Here is a 19499-nt window from a genome sequence, read left to right as displayed (position 1 = left end):
ATTGTTATGCTGCATAAAGGATGAGGTTTCGTGGCTCGAGTTGTTCAAGTGCTGCCATCCTCACACCTATCGACGCATAGTCTCTATGCGTGTGGGGCTATGTAGGTCGGCTTTCCCTAGTTTACACCTCGCTAAAGGGAATGGCATGTGATACGAATATTGAACTAGTGATTTATTACAATGTACACATTACACCCAAAGAAACCCAAAACAAAAGGAGGTGAAATAGGTTGGCTAGCCATTGAGAAAATACAAAGTAAAAGCATAAAAAATCCATGGGCGCATACACGGTCTAATTGGCCTCGTATTAGGCCGAGGTAGCCGAGTCCGAAAGAAAAGTCATGACATTCTACAACATAGTGCTGCTATATCCAGTAACAGTAGGCTCAGGTCCGCCAAATCCTACGATCGAACAAGTTAGCACCCACAAGCCAGTTCGCAGTATATTATGCTCACTCACCGAGTTCAATAAACATGTTTCTCCAATAATGCTGGTCTGATGCAGTCGCCGCGGCTGTCTGCATATTTCCATATACATTATGGGCATACTGCTGGTTGTTGGCCTGGTGCTGGTGCTGGTGTGGCTGGTGCTGGGGCATCATTTGTTGATGGGGTTGCTGGTGCTGCATTTGCATGCCGTTTCCGTATGGGTGTTGCTGTTGCATCTCTTGATTGTGCTCGTTCATCTGGTGGGGCATTGCGGGGTGCATAGGAAGATGCGGCGACGATGGGAATGGGAATATATCATCCGTATATGGTACCATCCCGTTCGGCTGCTGCTGGTACATCAGCCCGTTGCTGTTGGGCATTCCCGCGCCACCGACGGCGGGAGGCGTCTGCACAGGTAGCATCGCACTAGGTTGGGTTCCGGGTACGAGAGGGGGGTGGTAAGAAGGTGGTGCATTGACAGGGTCACCTGTGTAACTCGGCGATGCTTGGCTGGGGGTTCCCTGCGAAGTTCCGCCGACTGACATTGCATCGGAATTGTCCTTTGGCTTGCGTTCCCTTGCAGATTGACGTGCCTTGGTTGCCATATCCTTTGCGACCAAGCTTCGCAAAAATCGAGCATGATATGCGGCTGAACCAGAAGAGGATGCATGTATTGCTGCCTCTTGGTATGCATCGGCGGTACTGGATATCAAATCATAGATCTTTTGTGTAGAAGCACCCTCGTCGAGATCCGACAAGGTTGGGGTCAAGTGTAAATCCGTCACGTTTTGTGGCCGCCTCAAGAGCTATATCGCAAAATTAGAGTTTTTCAAAGACGAAGTGGCGCTCACAAACCTTTAACAGGAACACAGCCGAATATGCGGTCATTACAGTTATACTATCTTGTCCATAACGCTGGCAGCCCGATGTTGGTGAAATAAAGCCACAGGGAAGCAAGGGGGAAACCTACCAGCATTCCCACAGGCGCGAAGTCATTCGCTACGATTTGTAGAGACTGGACTGCACTAGTGTAACAGGCCGAGAGGGCATGTAAACTTGCGCTCGCACGAGTCGACTGGGCAGTCATCATGATTAGACAACTAGTATGAATTACGAAGTGGAAGTGACCTCACCGATGCCATCGAGGACTGTAGTCCGAAGCTATTGAGGAAAAGGCGCACGTGAAGTCGGAAGAATGTCAACATTGAGAAATGGAACATTTGTCCACCAGCTACACAACGCCAGCAGTTGATGATGCAATGAGTCCGACCTGGGAGGCATGGTTGACTAATAGGTACCCACCTTTCTTCATTTCACCGTGCCAGAGGTCCATCCACTGGGTCAGTTTGCTATTGCACCCTCGAAGAAGAATTTCATAATTGACATCGGCGTGGAGAAGGCCCGGGGCTCCTCGATGTAGGTAGAACACGTCTGTCGTCTCAGCCTATCGGAGAATAGTCAGGAGTATTCAATGATGGTTCGAGACAGGGCTATTTACCGCAATTCTACGCAATTGAACGAATGCACAAATGATTACGTCCTCTGGGCGGATAAAATTGTCTTCGTGCCAAGTCAGTGAGTGGCGCACTAAATCACACTATGAGAAAGGAACGATTAGTTATGCGCCCCGTGTCCAAAGAATCAGCTTCCTGACCTCTGGCAGCATCCATTGACGCCCAGTCTGCATAGCTAACGATCGATCATGTACGAACAAGACCAGATAGGTCCGTTCCCTATTTCGACGTTCGCGTTTCTGAAGCTCGGTTTCTCCCTCAGGAGGTTTGGCCATGTATCGATTGAGACCTAGCTCTACAGCCATTCGGCTTGCCTGCAAACGATGTCGTTGAGAAATTTGGAACATGCTTTAGGAAGATTGACATACATAACCAATATAGGTATAGGTTCTCTGTAACGGTTCGCTTAGTTGGGTTTGATGGGTGGCAAAGTAGACATACCGTGTCTTCAGGTTCTTTCCAGTAAGTCATACATGCAAACGCCTGAACGATCTCAACACGTTTCCACTGGTCAGCGAAAGCTTTGACCACAAATTCATTGGCGATCCGCTGGGTTTGCTTGAATAATTCCGGTTTCCAAAACTTGCACCCTGCCATAATCAGGCAGGTAAACAGGAAGGGACACCGTGACCGCACATAAGGCACCGTATGGAGTACAGGATCGAAAAGGTTGATAAATGGGTTGAGACGAAGGAAAACCCTGCGGTGAGATTGCCAGGTAAGGCGACGCTTCTAACACCCAGCTCTCGTACTTACAAATCGAATAGTACCTTTGCTTGGGCTTCGTCCATCAATCCCGCTGCGATCGGGTCCTTAGGCTCCGGAATAATTGAACCGATGGATGTAATGTTACTTGTTACCGAAGCCTGCCTACTGTCCATCGAAGGCTTCTGGTCATCAGGAGAATGTCCACCCTCTGTCTCGGCTGGATTGAGAATTGTCCGGAAGAACGAGTTGCGACGATTCTCACGAGCAAGTAGACGGGCAGGGAATAAACCATCATCTGAGGGTTCCTTTTCATCCTCGTCATCGTCATCGGCCTCCATGGTCTGTGATGGCGATGCAGGGGCAGGGGTCTTCACTTGTATTCCCTGCTTACCAGGGGACCCTACACCCACAACAGAACTTGGTGGTGGGTCCGTCGATGTTGGAGTAGTCGAGCTAGACATAGGCCCACGCGGGGGTGCAGCGTTCTTGTTAAGACTCGGGTCCAAGAATCCGTCGCTGTTGCTGGCAAAGTTGAAGTCACTAGGAGCACGAGGTGTGTTGATAGGGTAGGGTGTCTGGGCAACCTGAGACTTTTTGCGTTCGTTGTTTAATCCCTTTTCGATCCGTCGAAGCATCTTGGAGGCCTCCGATAGCCTTTGCCACCAGTCAAGTCAGTATCATGGGTGGCTCATCAGAGAGGAATACGCACTTGGAGCCTGGTTTGCGACCCCGGCGGTGCTTCTCGAAGACACATCTGGTGGGGAGGCATTATAGGGGCTCGGCGACCTATGGGAGTATTGAATACGTACTCAAGATTGCTTCGTTTGCATCGTTGACATTGAGTTTGTCCATCCTCTGCCCCAATGCAGCGCATCTGCCAAAGATTTTAGACTTTTGAAAATTGAAGACCGGATGGGGAGACAAACCTTTGCTTGTCGGCATACTGTACACGCGCGCGCCTGAGATTACCGGTAGCGGTATTTTACGGTCAGTTATTGCCACAAAGATAGGTGGCTAAAGACTGAAACTAACCCCCCGTTGGACTTGAGGTTTGGACGACCTGCGTCGTCTGCGTCAGGAGAGCCAGAGGACCCGCGACCGAGCCATCATGTTGTTGTTCCATGCCGGAGGGGTCCGGATAACTAATTTGAAGAGCGGAGATGTGGGAGGAACGGGGGGAGAACGGTTACTAGAGCAGAGCCGGGGGGGACGATCGGTGTAGTTAAGAGCGGATGGGCGGGTGTCTGATTCAAGTTTTACCCCCTACTGCCGAACGCTATGCTCGATTGATAGTATTGTACTGAGAGCTGACCTCGGTTTGACTGTGGGAGAATTAGCTCTGTTGGCTCCCGCTCAGTTTTGGCTGGTCCCTATAGCCTGATGGATCTCCACACAAACACCTCAAAATCGAATACGCGATCTATTGAAGGCACCTGTTTGTACGAACTCTGTTCGTGTCTTCTCTAGGGATGCCATGCAGGGTGATAACCGGCCGGTGGCTATTGCGAGCAACCTCTACTTTGGGTCCGAAGACCCCAATCGGCGTGATCCAACCCATATGTATTTCATCTGGTAATGTAATGCCCCGGTAGCCAACTAACCGGGCTTGTAGGACATGTACAACCATTTATGCCATAGTCGTACTGGCTGGAATACTAGTTGGGACAAATGCATGACGATATCTATTATATGAATGCATGCCCTTCTCGAACTTGTCTACACACGATGTGTGACACAGATAAGTGGACTTCGTGTTCTGACAGGGTAAGCAATTCACTGGCTCCGGTCTCGACAAATGGATTTATATCCTATTGTTATCTCAGTTGAACACCAACTGTACTCGGCCTGTGCCGGATGGCGAGCTAGTATTGGTAAGCGCTCGCTGAAACGTATTTCTGGCTCTGGTGCTCTGGTCGCCTGTTCGTCATCGTATCCTTTCTCGGCTATCGGGCCTGTGCCACCCAGATTGCCTCGGTGTTGATTTTGGTGTGCCTTTGGAGTCTCCGGAGAGGCTAAAGAGTCAATTATTCATATGGACAAGTCGGGCAGAAGGGCCATGGAATTTGTAAGAGCTCTGATGGGGTTTCTATGAGCATCACTAGGAATTGATGCTCATTTTAGAGGGGACACCACCCAGCGCTCTTTCGGCGCTCGGGATGTGTCTCCCGCAACGATCCAGGGGACTCGATTTTCTATCTGCTCCGATAAGTTGCCGGTGCACATGTTGTCATCACCCTTGACTGCTGGAAGCGTTCAGGCAACTAAATCATTGTTTGCGTTTCGTCCAAAGTATCAAATTACACACGCGACCGGGATGTATATAAATCAGTGTGCTGGTTGAGCAGTGAGTGTCCAAGTTATCGCGCCAAAGTCCAGTTTGTCTAAGACAATATTTGAAAAGCACTCGCAAGTGTTCGAATACCATCACTGCGGCCACATACCTTCATCACTGTATCATATGATTCACTAACAGCCGAGCCGTGGACCCCGACACTATCAGAGGTATGAACCCGGGGATTTAATTTCTAGATTTCACTATCGTCCTGCCGCACGTGTGCCTCGCATGCGTGCTACCTAGCTTACCCCATGGCTGTTCCCGGCTTTAGCGTACCGACTCTATCGCTGTCTCCGATACATGTGTGTATGCAATGCGTATTTTCAGGCGACCGCCGATAGGAACCCGTTTCTTCCGATCTAGCCCTATCGAATAGAGGAAGAAAGAGCACTTTATCCATCCAGCGAACGACAGGCCCCTTCGTTCCATATGTATCTGATCAGAGCGGGAAAGGCTGTTATCCGCTGGGATGACGAGGGCTAGGCTTGCGGTGTGACACAGTCCACGATACAGGGAATTAGGTTTCACACAGGGGAGCAGGGGCTTGAGGATACGCATATATGGTAAAACAGCACGTTGTCTCTGACACCCGAGATATTGAGGTGCCACTTGTTGGGATTCCCGTGACCCGCCACTCTTCTTACCCCTATTAATTGGTGGAGGTATTCAGTTGACTGTAATACTGTTCATTTGGATGTATGAATGATATATCCGCACCTGTTATAAGTTTATGTAGCAGCACAGTATTGAGGCCGATGCCCGAGTTGGCGCCCAGAGCGTGGAATCAACGAGGTAACCCACTTTCAGACAGGAGAAGGAGCTTGCGATCTCTCAGTGCACTATTGGAATTAATTCAAGCCTATCCGTTTGTCTGGGGTTTACCGCGACACCCGAATAAACGGATAAATCACAAATAATGATTTACGCATTTTGAAACCTAACTACGACGATTTAGGCTGAAGCTTAAGCGCGGTAGAACAGGACGAGCCTAGGATATGCCGCCAGTTGTTTTCCAGGGTGTGTAGGTTCTTTGGGGAGCGGTCGATCCGCTGTCCCCACTCGAACCATCGCTGCGGGCTGGATAGTTTTCAAGATGTGCCGATGGCTGATCAATTCGACTGGCCATGCATTAAATTCTCAAGGCCGAGACTCCCAAGCGAGGACCATAGCAGGGGCTCTTGATATAGGTACGTCTTTGTGCGAGTTAATGGTAGTAGATCTTGGCCCACCAGAAAGTATATGCAGGACGGGTTTGCCCTTGCTCGTTGTACCCCATGCTCGGCAGGGGGTAAGCTCTGAAGGCTTGAGAGGCTTTAAGACAATCTATGATCAATATTAAAATATTCGACTGAGTGTAGGGTATAAGGTTGCTATTTCTCATCATAGAAAAAACAAACTAAATTCATGAAATGGAAGGCCGGGTTTGAAGAGCCTTGGGTCAGTCGTAGTATTTAGCGCCTGGCGTTTGGGTACTCTCTCACGTAATGTTTGTTGTTACCCATGTGGACATAGCCACAACGAACGTCCACTCACTCACTTGGCCATGGTGCGCATCATCATTAAAGGAGGCAAGTATTCGCATAATAAGCTATCTGAAGAACAAAATAAACTAACTGAGCTACCCAGGTGTCTGGAAGGTATGATTTTTTTAGAGGAAGTTGTTGACTATCCTGTGTCTCATACAAGTAACAGAACACTGAGGATGAGGTGTTGAAAGCGGCCATTGCGAAGTATGGGAAGAATCAATGGTATGTAATATATCCTTGCTAATGGATATGCGCGGGTTTTAATACTACACAGGGCGCGTATTTCGTCTCTGCTCGTCCGTAAAACGCCGAAGCAATGCAAGGCTCGCTGGTACGAGTGGCTGGATCCCTCCATCAAAAAGACCGAGTGGTCAAAGGTATAGCATTCACCCTACTTGAGCGTCTCTGGCACAACGCTAACATTGCTTACCGGATCATGTAGACAGAGGATGAAAAGCTGCTGCACTTGGCAAAATTGATGCCAACGCAATGGAGAACTATTGCACCAATTGTCGGACGTACCGCTACGCAATGCTTGGAGCGATACCAAAAACTTCTGGATGACGCGGAAGCAAAAGAGAACGAGGAGCTTGGTTTGGGTGGCCCGGGTGACGAAGCCGGGCCCAGCGCCGATGATGTTCGCAGGCTTCGGCCTGGTGAGATTGACCCCGACCCAGAGACGAAGCCAGCGCGACCGGACCCTATTGACATGGACGAGGACGGTAAGCGGAACCGGAGTATGATGCCTATGATGGGTTCTAATAGGTTTTATCTCAGAGAAGGAAATGCTGTCAGAGGCTCGCGCTCGTCTGGCCAATACTCAGGGAAAGAAGGCGAAGAGGAAGGCCCGCGAGAGACAGCTTGAGGAGGCACGAAGGCTTGCTGTTTTGCAGAAGAAGCGGGAACTCAAGGCTGCTGGTATCATGTAGGTTCTTGCACTTTCAAAGCACATACAGTGGTGGCTTATTTACGGTGCTTAGCATGAGGCACAAGACGAAGAAAAAGGGAATGGACGTAAGTTGGAACATATTTGACGAATTCCTTCTTCTTACATTATTTCCATAGTACAATGCCGATATCCCATTCGAAAAGAAGCCTGTGCCCGGTTTCTACGACACGTCTGAAGAACAAGCCAAATCCTACTCAGCTCCTGTCGGCCAGTCTCTTCGTCGTCTCGAAAACAAGCGTAAACCACAGGACGAAGAATCCGAGGCCAAGAAACGCCAGAAGAAGGGGAAGGAGAACGAGCCACACTCTACCAAGTTTATTGCCGCTCGCGATGCACAAATCCAAAAGCTCAAGGAGGCGGAGCAAATTAGCAAGCGGCGTGCTTTGGTGCTTCCCGCAGCACAAGTCGGAGAAGCCGAGCTCGAAGAGATTGTCAAAATTGGACAGGCTGGCCAGAGCGCGCGAGCTTTGATGAATGATGAAGGAGAGGGGAATGAAGCAAGTGGGCAATTGCTTGGAGAATACGAAGGTCTTAGTCACGCTCGTATGGCGCGAACCCCCCGGACCGCCCCCCAAGGTATGCCTACTTTTACCCTGTTATTAGTACGTTTACAGAATTGGTGCCACAGAGGACAATATTATGGCGGAAGCTCGAAACCTACGAAACATGGTGCAAGCCCAGACCCCCTTGTTGGGCGAAGAGAACACTCCCATGCGCGGACCCGCGGAGGGCGGTACCGGCTTCGAGAGCGCCACTCCACGACACCAGGTCGCATTTACTCCTAATCCTCTCGCCACGCCTCGCGCCAATGGAGACGGTTCGGGGCTACCCCACGAGTGGGGACAACTCCGATGCGAACACCACGCGATAATCTTAGTATCAATCCGGAGGATGGGATTATGGTTGGTGATACCCCGCGAGAGGAACGGTTACGTGCTGCTGCTGCTCAGAGATCGCTGAAACTTGGCTTTGCAAGCCTTCCCAAGCCGAGCAACGATTTTGAAGTTGTTCTGCCCGAGGATGAAGAAGAGGCAGAGGATGAGGACGAACAAACGATGACAGTCGAGGATATGGCCGAGCGAAATGCTAGGATGAGGAAGCTACAGGAAGAAGAAGAGCGGAAAGCTCTGGAGCGCCGTTCAAGCGTTGTCAAAAAAGACTTGCCTCGGCCTGTCCACATCGATCACGAGCGACTCTCGCGAGCCCTACGCGAAACACCACGACCACGCGACGCTCTCTCTGAAGCTCACAAACTCATTGACAATGAGTTGGTCGACCTCATCCAGCATGACACAATTGCTCACCCTCTCCCCGGAACGCCGTACCCAGGCGGTACCCCCTCTATGTATGATATACCCGAGGACGATGATGTCGCTGCAGCGGCTCTGGCAGTACATATTGAACTCTCAGCTACCCTTGGCATCGTTGGTGCAACACCAGAAGAAGTAAGGAAGGGCGTTATTCTGGCCGCGGGCCAGGAGGATATCGATGGCGAAGCGTTGAGCTGGGCCCGGATGCGTGATACATGGGCTTACGACAAGAATTTGAAGGCATGGGTTGATTCTTCGTCATTGTCACCCGAAGACCGCGTGGCTGGGATCGCTGCGCTCATTATGCAAGACCGGGATTCCATGTCCAAGGAGGCCGCAAAAGCGGCGAAGGTCGAAAAGAAGCTCAATGTCACGCTTGGGGGTTATAACGCTCGTTCTGGCATCTTAGCTAAACGCGTCAAGGGCGCATGGGCTGAACTTCAAAAGGCGACCATCGAGCTCGAGAGTTTCTCAAAGCTTCATGTTATCGACAAGCTGCTGCTCCACGCCGAGTTGAGGCGCTCAAAGAGGAAGTTGAGAGACTGGAGCGACAAGAACGGGAGTTGCAGGCCCGTTTCCAGGACCTTAGCATCGCCAAGGAAGAAGTACAAGGTAGCATTGCGGCCAAGGAAGAGCAGATCATGGCCGAAGCGGAGGCTTTGAACGAGGCTGCACTCGCTGCTGCAGAAGCCTAGATGTTTTGTATATGTTATCATAGTTCATGGATTGATTCAGTCCTATGTAATATCTCTCTGATTCAAATATTACGAGCAGTATTAGGTATTAGATATGTGCACTACATGTCCGGGCTTTGATCCCTGCTAGAAGAGTATTCCCGGGCTCGTTCAGTGATCGGACAACCTCGCTCGTCCATCTCAAGGGAAAATCTTCATTCTCCCCGCGTACATGAAGTTCACTAAACCTCATTGACCACGGTAAGTAGACTCGTGGGCCGGTACCGTTTATCAAACTGTTTGTTCTACTATTTCTCACAAGCTGTATAAATATATAATAAGCTCAAACGCTTGATGGGAACGAATTCACACCATACCTTGATTTGTTTCCCAGCCTTTTCACCAGGTCGATGTACTTCCAAATACTGTTCGATTACAAGCCACTGAATCAACTTGTCCCACATTTCACAAGTCGGTTCTTTTCTCCGTTATTAAAGACATCGTTAAGTTTCTTAGCTAGCACTATCCTGCCGAGCAGACCGTGTTTCTCTTTAAGACCGTCTTGAATGTACTCCAATACTCGCCCCGCGAGAGAAGTGACCTCGAGGGAAGGGCGGTTGCTAACCATCCCGTCACAAACATCGCAGCACCGATGGTTCGGGGCTTCGTAATTGAAGTGGTTGTCGTTGTAGTACGATAGCAAAGCCCGGCGTCGGCAGTTGGTCGAATTGATAAGCCACAAGAGCGCCAGTATACAATTGCTTCGGAATTGTGTTGGATGTGAAACTTGGAATGCATCGCCGAATGCATATACTGTGAATCAATATAAGTGGGTAGCCGTTTGTTAAACAGGTATGAACAAACATAATAGACATGTAGCTGGTTCCCCATCTCGTCCTGCGCGGCCAGTCTCTTGCATATAGCCATCAATTCCAGAAGTGGGAAAACTTGTGTGTACAACAAAACGAACTGGAAGAATATCAGTATTTTGACGAGGGATTTCAGAGCGAACTAACCGTTGGATTTGTGTACTCCACTACTGAGCGCATTCTGAATTGGGCTTCAATATATGTATAACAAGAGGTATTCGGGTTTGGTACAAACCGTAGAGATTAGAATCCTAACACTCGGGTCATTCTCCTGCCACTTTCGAAATATTTCGCGACCTGTCGCAGAACGATTTGATTCGGCATCATATGCTTCTGCCGCTATACCTTCTTTCTGTAAAAAAAAATAGGTCAACGAACAAACTGGGGCAAAATAATCAACTTTACTTCAGAAGCTCTGCGAAACGAGCACAAGCAGCCTTTTTTCGGCAATAAACAAGTCCCGCTTGGTCTGGGTACACGTTCCGTGCTAAATGGAGAATAGGCGACATCTGGGATCGCTCTTTGGAGTTTGCGGGGACACCAAGTTTATCGTTTTCACCTGGAGAGAGCTTTGGAAGGATCTGGTAGTACAGGTTTGGTCGATCAAGCGGGAATGTCTTGTATTCGCCATTCATGGACAGAATATGGCATAATGTATCGGCCGTTGTGGGCGAGATCGATGCGGAGAGTACGGTGGCTGGGACACCAGGGTATTTCTGTCGAAGGATCGGAAGTTGTGAGAGCTATCAGATTAAATGAGATTACGGTGGACCGAGGGGAAATGGAGCTATTTACGATATTGTGGTCGTCTAGCTATTCTCTCATGATCAATGAGTCATAAACAAGAAAATGAAGGGAGTACCCACCAACATATGGACCTCATCAAAGACAAAACGCTGTACTAGCCCCCGTTCGCATAGTCCATTCAGAATTTTGCCGAAAATGCTGTCCGGATACTGTAACTGATGAGGCGTAGCTAGGATAAACCTAGGAAGTAGCTCGGTATTGTTTATTGCCTGGAACAATCTATCGCTTTGCTGGGCTTGCTGCTCGCGCTCCTGTTGGTTATCGGCTCTGTGATGTCGCCTAAAATCGATATTATACGTAAGCTATTCGCTGATCAATCGTACAAAGACATACTGCTCGACACTTATCCCACAATCTGACAGACGTTTGTGCTCCACTGTGATGATTGAGACTCGAGGAATGAAAACTATTGTCGTTTTCCCCTCAGATAATGGGAGTATACCCGGGAGCTAAGATAAATGCTTTACTTATTTGCAGAAGCAACCAGAAGCCACTAACCTCGTACAACAATGTCTTGCCGGATCCAGTGGCGGCAATGATAAATTGGTCTTTTGCCGGGTTATTAACAATATCGTCGATGACCCTGCGTTGCTGTTCATGGTTTCGAAAGTTCATCAATTTGGCTATAATAAGGTGTTAACCCGTACCATTCGATGCAGAGATTTTATTCGAAGTTTCGCGCATTCTTGTGCGTAAGGCTAGCGTGACATTTGTGTTTCCAGTAGCAGTTAGTCAAGTTTCATAAATTCGTACCCGGCTGTAAGGAGTTGTATTGCTCCGATAGCGGTAGGAAGGACCTGGATCAGAGGTGCGGGATGCAGGTGGCATTGTGGACAGAGTGAACCGGTTCAGGCGTGACGATACCAAATCTGGTCACGGTATTATTGCCGTCGAGCATAGAAGCGCCGAATTTCAGTCCATAAGAGACTAATGTACATTTTGTATTGATCAGATCAAACCAAAACATCATTGATTTATTGCCCACGGCCACGCCCCCGTCCTCCGCCGCGACCACCTCCAAAGCCTCCCCCAAATCCACCTCCAAAGCCGCCCCGCCCGCGTGGTGGGCCTCCGCGAGAGCCTCCTCGTCCTCCTGGTCCCCCGCGTCCACCTCCGCGAGAGAAGCCTCGTCCACCAGGAGCACCACGTCCGCCGCGGGCACCACCTCTTGCTCCTCCCCTACCTCGCTCTGAGAAAATTATAAACACTCTAATGTCTATACAAGAAGCAGCTTGTACTCACTTTCAACTACAAAAACAATAGAGTGAGTTATATGATATTTCAGCATACGAACAAATTGCGTACCTTTTCCACCAATAATCTTGGGTTTGGGGAGGAACCGTTCGATGGGGAGTAGCTTTTGGTCGGATACATATACCTTGTCTCCCTTTTTGAAGCTTGCGGCTACCATTCCGGGCTCCATCTTGACCGAGAAATATACCTCATTCACTGGTCCCAGAATTTCGTCGATTTTGCCAATTTGGGACTTGTTTTGCAGATAGATTGGGGCATTGAAATGAGGAACTTTGTCAGGTATCAGCGAAGAGCAAAGCATTTCATCTTCAACTGCGTGAACAAACGATCCCAGCTCTGCGCTGGTCATTAGCTGTTGCCGTATTAGGTTTTTGGTGTACACACCTAACACAGTCTCCGGGGGACCCATATCCTGGCGCTGAAACCCACCGCGGCCCCCGCCCCTTCCACCTGATATTTATTAGTTTGGTTTATCAATATGGTGAATGGACATACCACCACGTCCTCCTCGGTCCGCACCTCGACCGCCTCGACCAAATCCGCCTCGATTCATCTCAGCAGTCTATTCTAAATTCAGATAAGTTGTTTTTATTCAATGGTTAACTCAGGTAGTGAGCGGCCGGAAGGCGGGGCAGAAAGTAGGATTGGGAACGGCAGTGGTCGATGAGCAATGAAACTTTATGACAATCAGCCAATCACACATGATCCTCAAATTTAGCACAGCCACATGCACCTGCGGGTTCCCAGTTCTGAACCAATCTACCATGGCAGCAGCGACGGAAGCGGTTATCGAGCCTCCCCGCAAAAAGTCGAGAAAAACACAAAAGAATAATGCAACGCCGGTACGAAGGCCGACGCTATTCGCTCCATTCCGGGCGCTGGGGATCATAACAAACCATGTACCGTTCGCAATGCAAGCTCGTTCATACAAGGGAGACTCTGAGGGCCCTAAATTGGTCATACTTACATGCTTAGGGAAAGCTTGGGCTCTGTGGGAAGGTGGAAGAATGGGTCTTATACTCGTTAGTATGTACGACGCTGTACTCGCCTTGTTCTTTTGCTTATTGCCTTGGTGCCTCAGGTCCGGATGCTCCAAGTAACATTACCGCCGTCGCACTTGATGAAAATTTTGTGTGGGCACTGGCTGGGACCTACGCAATCAAGTATACACGAGGGAAGGAAATTGGGAGAGCAACCAATCCATTGGGTACAACACTTTCCTCCATGCTGCTTTTTGGATCCCATTTACTCTGCCTTTCATCCGACGGAGCACACGCAATTGTATGGGATAAGAATACATTTGGTGCGTTATCACCAACTTATCCTATTAACACAACTAAACTATTGGTCGTATTAGAGCTACAAGGAAAGCTATCCTTCACAAATGGCTTTACTGCAGCCCATATGCTTCACCCTGCCACATACCTAAACAAGGTACTCTTTGCTAGTTCAGATGGAAGTATGCAACTTTGGAACATTCGTACTGCGTAAGTCTCCTTCGTTTCAGCTAGCCGATACCTCTTACCATGCCGAAATAAACAGCACCTGTCTTCACACTTTCCTCGCGACCAGTCTGAGTACAATGACCAATGGTTCACCAATTACTGCACTCTGCCAGTCCCCTGCCGTTGATGTGATAGGTATCGGGTTCGCATCCGGGGAATGCGTACTATATGACATTCGTTCGGATGAGAAAGTCATGCGGGTGTTTATGGAAGGCGCCAGCGTTCGCGCGATTGCTTTTCGAACGGGTTTGTTCTTGATCATGAGTGCCGCCCGTGATATACTTACCTTTCATACAGATGGCCACCCCACACTCGCTACCGCCTCTGCGACAGGCCATATAGCAATTTGGGACCTAAACGCACAGGGACGGCTTATGCACATTGTCAAAGGTGCACATAACAGCAGTATTTCGGCAGTACAGTGGATTCCGGGGCAGCCAGTAATGGTAACCTCTGGTGATGATAATAGCTTGAAGGTATAATCCCATCCTTTTCTTCCCTCACATTGCTAATGTCCGAGTAGCAATGGTTGTTTGAGTCACCAGATGAACCTCCCCGGCTATTAAAATACCGAGCAGGTCATCACGCACCCCCTCATTTGATTCGATACTATGGCGAAGACGGCAAACAAATTCTTACTGCATCGAGAGATCGCAGTCTTCGGTACACCTCTGTAGTCAGAGACTCACGCAGTTTTGAGTTGTCTCAAGGTGACTTTCTTGGCCTATTATACGCGAATCATACGATAGTTAATACACATCTCACTCAGGCTCACTCGAGCAAAAAGCTACATCACTCGCAATCCCTGTATCTCATCTCAAACTACCTGCGATCACAGCTGTTGCATATTCTTCTACACGATCCAAGGATTGGGAAGACGTCCTGACAGCTCACACGGGCGAGACATTTGCCCGAACCTGGAGCGTGCGCGAAAAGAAACTCGGTAAATGGAGTATGGGAGGAGCCGAGAAGGCGAAGGGTGTGAGTACGAAAGGAAAAGGCGTAGATGTTTCTTTGGGTGCAATCAAGGTCAGCCCTGACTTACCCAATTACTCGTTCGGCGTTTGGGGGGTCTCTAATAGAGGTCGAGCAGGCTGTTTGTGTTTCTGCATGTGGAAATTTCGGGTTCATTGGTACCACCCAAGGAGTCGTCCAGGCATATAATATGCAGAGTGGACTGAAACGTAGGACATACACTATTGGTAAAGGTCAAACGGTGACAGGCATCGCGAGCGACACATTGAATAAAGTATTGGTGGCGAGCACTCTCACTGGTTCTATCCACGTACGTAGATTTGATTCAAATCTTGCTAGACTCACTCTAACAAGTTACCTTTAGTTCTTTGATTTCCACACGACCGTCAAGCTGGACCAAGTCGAGCTTCCTTCAACGGCCGTCTCCATTGAACTTCAGCGAGATAGTGGATTATTAGCGGTTGTATGCGATGATTTAATCGTGCGCATATTAGATATCGAGACGCGAAAGGTTGTTCGTGAATTAAAAGGGTTTGGGGCGCGGGTTTTGGACGTCGTAAGTTTCGAGAATTGGGAAATCCATACCTACGCTCAATAATATTCCTTCTCAGAGCTTCTCATATGATTCGCGATGGCTCAGCGTAACATCGCTGGATAGTACGATTCGAACTTTCGACATTCCTACTGGTCGATTGATCGATGCGTTTAAAACTCCGAGCGTCGCTACAAGTATTACATGGTCCCCAACCGGGGACTTTTTGGCCAGTGCGCATGTAGATAGCGTTGGAGTATTTTTGTGGTGAGTAGATAAACCAGCTTGTTTATATGCTTATGTACTGAGTTTAACTGGTAGGACCAACAAAGCACAATATAGTGATGTATCACTTCAAACTGTCACTGAGGATGAATTTACGACGCTGGAATTGCCAACTATGCAAGGAGAGGATGAATCCGAGGGTATGAAACAAGGATGCATCCAATGTACCGCTCTAACACCTACGATGTTAGATTTAGACCTGGGAGAGTTGGCAGAATTATCATTGGCTGACACCTCCAAACGATCACCCGGAAGGACTGAACAGCTCGAAGGGGAACTCGTGACGCTTACTGTATTGCCCCGATCAAAATGGCAGACACTGCTCAATCTCGAAGTAATCCAGGTAAGGTAATTTACTTTGGCCTTTGGTTCATCAAGCCTGAAAGTGTGGTGTTCCTAGGCACGAAACAAACCGACCGAGGCACCAAGAGCTCCTGAGAAAGCTCCCTTCTTCCTTCCTACTGTTGCTGGTGTTGATCATAAATTCGACACCAGCGTTGAGCAAACTAAAAAATCCAAGGAAGAGAGCCGACGCAAGCAATCTGGCACTGTGCGCATCCAAACCGAATTTCAAAGGCAAATGTCCAAAGAAGAACGAGAAGGAGATTGTGAGTCTTTCAGCCAGAATCTAAAAGTAATCGCTTACCCATATGGGGTTTATTAGACTCTGCATTATTCGCACTTGCTCAGTCCATGTCTCCAGCTGCGCTCGACTTGGAAATTCGTTCCCTTTCGGCGATAGATGACATGGAACTCTTTATGCATGCACTCACACAGAGACTCAAGTCTCATCGTGATTTTGAGGCCGTCGAAACCTACCTCGCTGTTTTCCTTCGAATACACAGTGATATCCTCACCGAACATGACGAGCTCCGATCAGCAATGGAGGCCCTAGATCGTGTTCACAAACAAGAGAGTCAACGGATATTAGAACTTGTAGATGCCGGACTTGGTACATTGGGATTTATTCGTGGTATCTTATAAATTGGCCCTGAATTCATTTTGTTATAAAAGTCATCGCGATGCATGTTTTGAGACGTGATATTGTTTGGTCATGTTTGTATTATTGCATGAGTGGAAACTGGACGTGGTCTATACTTCACGACTACTGGTACGTCGACGGCTTGCAATATGTTCGCATCCCCTCCGCAAGATCCACCGTTTCTGTCCAATTATGTATATGATCATCACAGTGACGTTCATGTCATAAAATCATGTCAACATGAACGAGGAAGGGGGCTGCTTGCTGTCGCGGGTGAGTCGCGTGTTGAGGTCCTGCTGCGCGTAAGTTGATATTTTGGTGTTGATTTCGATCCTGATTTCTTCGTTGTATATTAGGACAGCTCGCAAAAATTTCTGTCGTTAACCCCTATTGCCTCGTTCCACGTTGGAGCAACTGCGATTGCCTTGGACTGGTCACCTGAAGCGGTGTCTCCTACTTCGTCTGACAACTGGAACATCGAGTGAGTATGCATAAACCGACCCCTTAGAACATAAATGAATATCTCCTAGGCTTGGGGTAGCATGTGCAGACGGAAATATGCGAATTCTTCGAAAAACACCCCAGAGTCCGCCCACGGGAGAAATCCGAGTTTTCGGTGGTGGCACTACAGGGCACAGTGCACGGATCTCATCGCTTGCGTTCTCATCAGCCCGTGAAGGAATGCATGTTGCTAGCGTCGGCGAAGACCGTAACCTTCTCATCTGGAATTTGTCCAAACGTATCAAGACTGAGGAAGAGTCGGATTCAAGTATGGATCTGGGAGACAATAAACAAGACGTAGACCAAGCCCCGAGCGCGTATCCAATTGCATTCTCGCACCCTTTGCAGGATGTGATAGCCCACGATGCAAATGCTCGTGTTTTGTTGGTTGCAGATTCCAGAGGAACCGTGTCTTTGGTGGATTGGGCGGGGGCGGAGGCTGACGAAGATATCCCAGATGGCTGGTCTCGTCAGCGGGTTGTCGAGCTCATGGACCCAAGGCGCGTTGCCGAGGGCATCACCGGGGTGCGCACTTCGGGCGTCCCAATGAATTCATCCCTGGGCGGAGGAGCGGATTGGAAACCGGATGACCCCAACATGTGAGTGACGTTCGTGAGCTCTTCCGAGATTGAATCTGACTGGTAGGCAGAATTGGCGCGACTTATGGGTCCCGGTGGATGATATGGGACTTACGGAGAGTACAAGGTGGTAAACCTGTCGCCGCAGGCGAAGGATTCCTTTCTGGAGGGCACCGTTTCAGGTTGGTCAAACATAAAACCATGCGCCGCTGCAGTTGATCATGTATCCTATTCCAGGTGGTGCCCAACGGATGAAAACTTATTCGCAGTTTCGACTACTTCGCCCGTTCCTGGGGCTGCAATTAAAGTATATCACATATCTTTCCCTGGTGGTGAGTGGCGTATCTACAATTCACAGTTCTTTTGCACAACATTTATTTATTTTAACATATAGCCCCTCGAACCTACCAACTTTTTGGACGACCTCACCGCGTCCGAGACGTTGATTGGCTCACTGAGCTACCCACCTCGTCCAACGCCCAAGCGGAAGAGCTGCAAACTAGAGTTCCATCACCTCCTTGGTTGGCGGTAGCGGTTGGGCGGAAAGTGTATTTTGTAAATGCTCTGGAGGAGGCTGGGGCAATTAACGAATACGCGATCTAGAGTCAGTTCGTAATATTGTATACTTTAATTTGGAAGTTACGAGTTACGCCCATTATGTCATACATGCTGATCATGGCCCCGTGCACCTAACCACCACCATGTCCTCAGCAACTAAAGCAGAACCGCCCGGGAAAGCCAAATCCAAACCTTCGCGAACCAAACAGTCTGCTAGTAGCAATGCACCCAAGCTCAAAGTTGTGATTCGTCGATTGCCGCCCAATCTTCCTGAGAACATATTCTGGCAAAGTGTCGCCCAATGGGTAACCGACGAGAGTTCGAGCTGGAAGTTGTATGTTCCGGGTAAACTTAGGACCAAGTGCGTATGTTGCTACGCGTATCCGTTGATCACACGTCGAGAATTTTGAATAGACTCAATCGAGAAAACACACCATCTCGGGCCTATGTAGAGTTCGTAACACCTGAGGCCGTGGTCGCATTCAGCCGAGACTATAATGGGCACGTGTTTCGCGACAAGCAGGGTGAGTTCATACCAAACGTTAACACACGCACAATAGAACATAGCTCTCTAGGCAATGAATCGGCGGCTGTGGTAGAGTATGCACCTTATCAAAAAGTGCCACACGAAAAGCGCAAGGCCGACGCCAAGATTGGGACGATTGAAACAGGTATGTTTGGATCTCGGTCACTGAACCCAATCTCATAATTATCTATGTATAGATGAAGACTTCATCTCCTTCCTTGAAGCACTGAATAAACCCGCTGAACCAACTCCCGATGTAAATGAACTCGTGACACAAGGTGCGTTGATGTGATTCACAATCCAATCAATCAGTGTCACACGGCTATTCAGGTACCACGGCGATCGCAGAGCCAACCTCGACACCTCTTCTTGACGCGCTCAAAGCAGCTAAAGAGGCCAACACCATAAAAGGGTATCATTCGCATTACCGTGATCAACCCACTCAGCCCCGACATCGGGTACAAGATCTCGAGGATGCAGAGACATTTAGTCGCAAAGTTCCCCTGAAGAACCAGCAAGATTTAGCCCATCCGATACGAGAGATGTGGAAAAGAGCAAGGAGAAAGAAAGAAAAAGAAAAAGAAGGAGGCGGGAAAAGGGGTAAAAATAAACAGAAGAGAAAGCTCCCGGAACAGGCCCCGGTCCCAAGTCACCCAAGCCCGCAGCCGCACAATCAATAGCG

At 48.9% G+C, this 19499-nt stretch overlaps 5 protein-coding genes across 5 annotated transcripts; 3 read left to right on the top strand and 2 right to left on the bottom strand.

Annotated features, from left to right (window-relative positions):
* Window positions 1-349: 349 nt before the first annotated feature.
* On the bottom strand, window positions 350-3774 carry RhiXN_01945 (Fungal specific transcription factor domain; the record flags this gene model as incomplete). Its single annotated transcript, XM_043321764.1, has 15 exons — window positions 350-402; window positions 461-1235; window positions 1285-1344; window positions 1400-1504; window positions 1563-1660; window positions 1732-1873; window positions 1928-2026; window positions 2084-2257; window positions 2312-2335; window positions 2385-2643; window positions 2700-3305; window positions 3361-3405; window positions 3461-3525; window positions 3578-3594; window positions 3684-3774. 15 exons carry the CDS (start codon window positions 3772-3774, stop codon window positions 350-352), a joined length of 2613 nt encoding a protein of 870 aa, XP_043187587.1.
* A 2616-nt stretch (window positions 3775-6390) lies between these two features.
* RhiXN_01944 (pre-mRNA-splicing factor CEF1) lies at window positions 6391-9466 on the top strand (the record flags this gene model as incomplete). The annotated part of the gene is made up of 12 exons (XM_043321763.1): window positions 6391-6423; window positions 6499-6532; window positions 6613-6623; window positions 6679-6734; window positions 6787-6889; window positions 6955-7234; window positions 7290-7437; window positions 7493-7526; window positions 7578-8037; window positions 8090-8297; window positions 8339-9237; window positions 9267-9466. 12 exons carry the CDS (start codon window positions 6391-6393, stop codon window positions 9464-9466), a joined length of 2466 nt encoding a protein of 821 aa, XP_043187586.1.
* A 427-nt stretch (window positions 9467-9893) lies between these two features.
* RhiXN_01943 (Gar1/Naf1 RNA-binding region protein) lies at window positions 9894-12928 on the bottom strand (the record flags this gene model as incomplete). Its single annotated transcript, XM_043321762.1, has 17 exons — window positions 9894-10258; window positions 10310-10414; window positions 10462-10495; window positions 10550-10666; window positions 10720-10729; window positions 10792-11057; window positions 11110-11127; window positions 11181-11388; window positions 11455-11570; window positions 11620-11712; window positions 11769-11819; window positions 11875-11990; window positions 12058-12310; window positions 12364-12369; window positions 12416-12711; window positions 12760-12825; window positions 12871-12928. The coding sequence occupies 17 exons, from the start codon at window positions 12926-12928 to the stop codon at window positions 9894-9896; spliced, it is 2178 nt and encodes a 725-aa protein (XP_043187585.1).
* Window positions 12929-13076: 148 nt separating this feature from the next.
* On the top strand, window positions 13077-18336 carry RhiXN_01942 (U3 small nucleolar RNA-associated protein 21; the record flags this gene model as incomplete). Its single annotated transcript, XM_043321761.1, has 21 exons — window positions 13077-13401; window positions 13457-13678; window positions 13733-13862; window positions 13918-14126; window positions 14178-14356; window positions 14404-14590; window positions 14650-14909; window positions 14974-15165; window positions 15220-15411; window positions 15467-15654; window positions 15709-15812; window positions 15864-16015; window positions 16073-16280; window positions 16337-16624; window positions 16687-16783; window positions 16866-16956; window positions 17011-17135; window positions 17185-17754; window positions 17805-17915; window positions 17971-18065; window positions 18128-18336. 21 exons carry the CDS (start codon window positions 13077-13079, stop codon window positions 18334-18336), a joined length of 4134 nt encoding a protein of 1377 aa, XP_043187584.1.
* Window positions 18337-18434: 98 nt separating this feature from the next.
* Window positions 18435-19497, top strand: RhiXN_01941 (Smg-4/UPF3 family protein; the record flags this gene model as incomplete). Its single annotated transcript, XM_043321760.1, has 5 exons — window positions 18435-18652; window positions 18706-18815; window positions 18867-18962; window positions 19015-19095; window positions 19148-19497. The coding sequence occupies 5 exons, from the start codon at window positions 18435-18437 to the stop codon at window positions 19495-19497; spliced, it is 855 nt and encodes a 284-aa protein (XP_043187583.1).
* Window positions 19498-19499: the final 2 nt, after the last annotated feature.

Source organism: Rhizoctonia solani, chromosome 16 (genome assembly GCF_016906535.1).
Source record: "Rhizoctonia solani chromosome 16, complete sequence".
NCBI classification, from domain to species: domain Eukaryota; kingdom Fungi; phylum Basidiomycota; class Agaricomycetes; order Cantharellales; family Ceratobasidiaceae; genus Rhizoctonia; species Rhizoctonia solani.
This window is presented reverse-complemented; position numbering and strand designations above follow the sequence as displayed.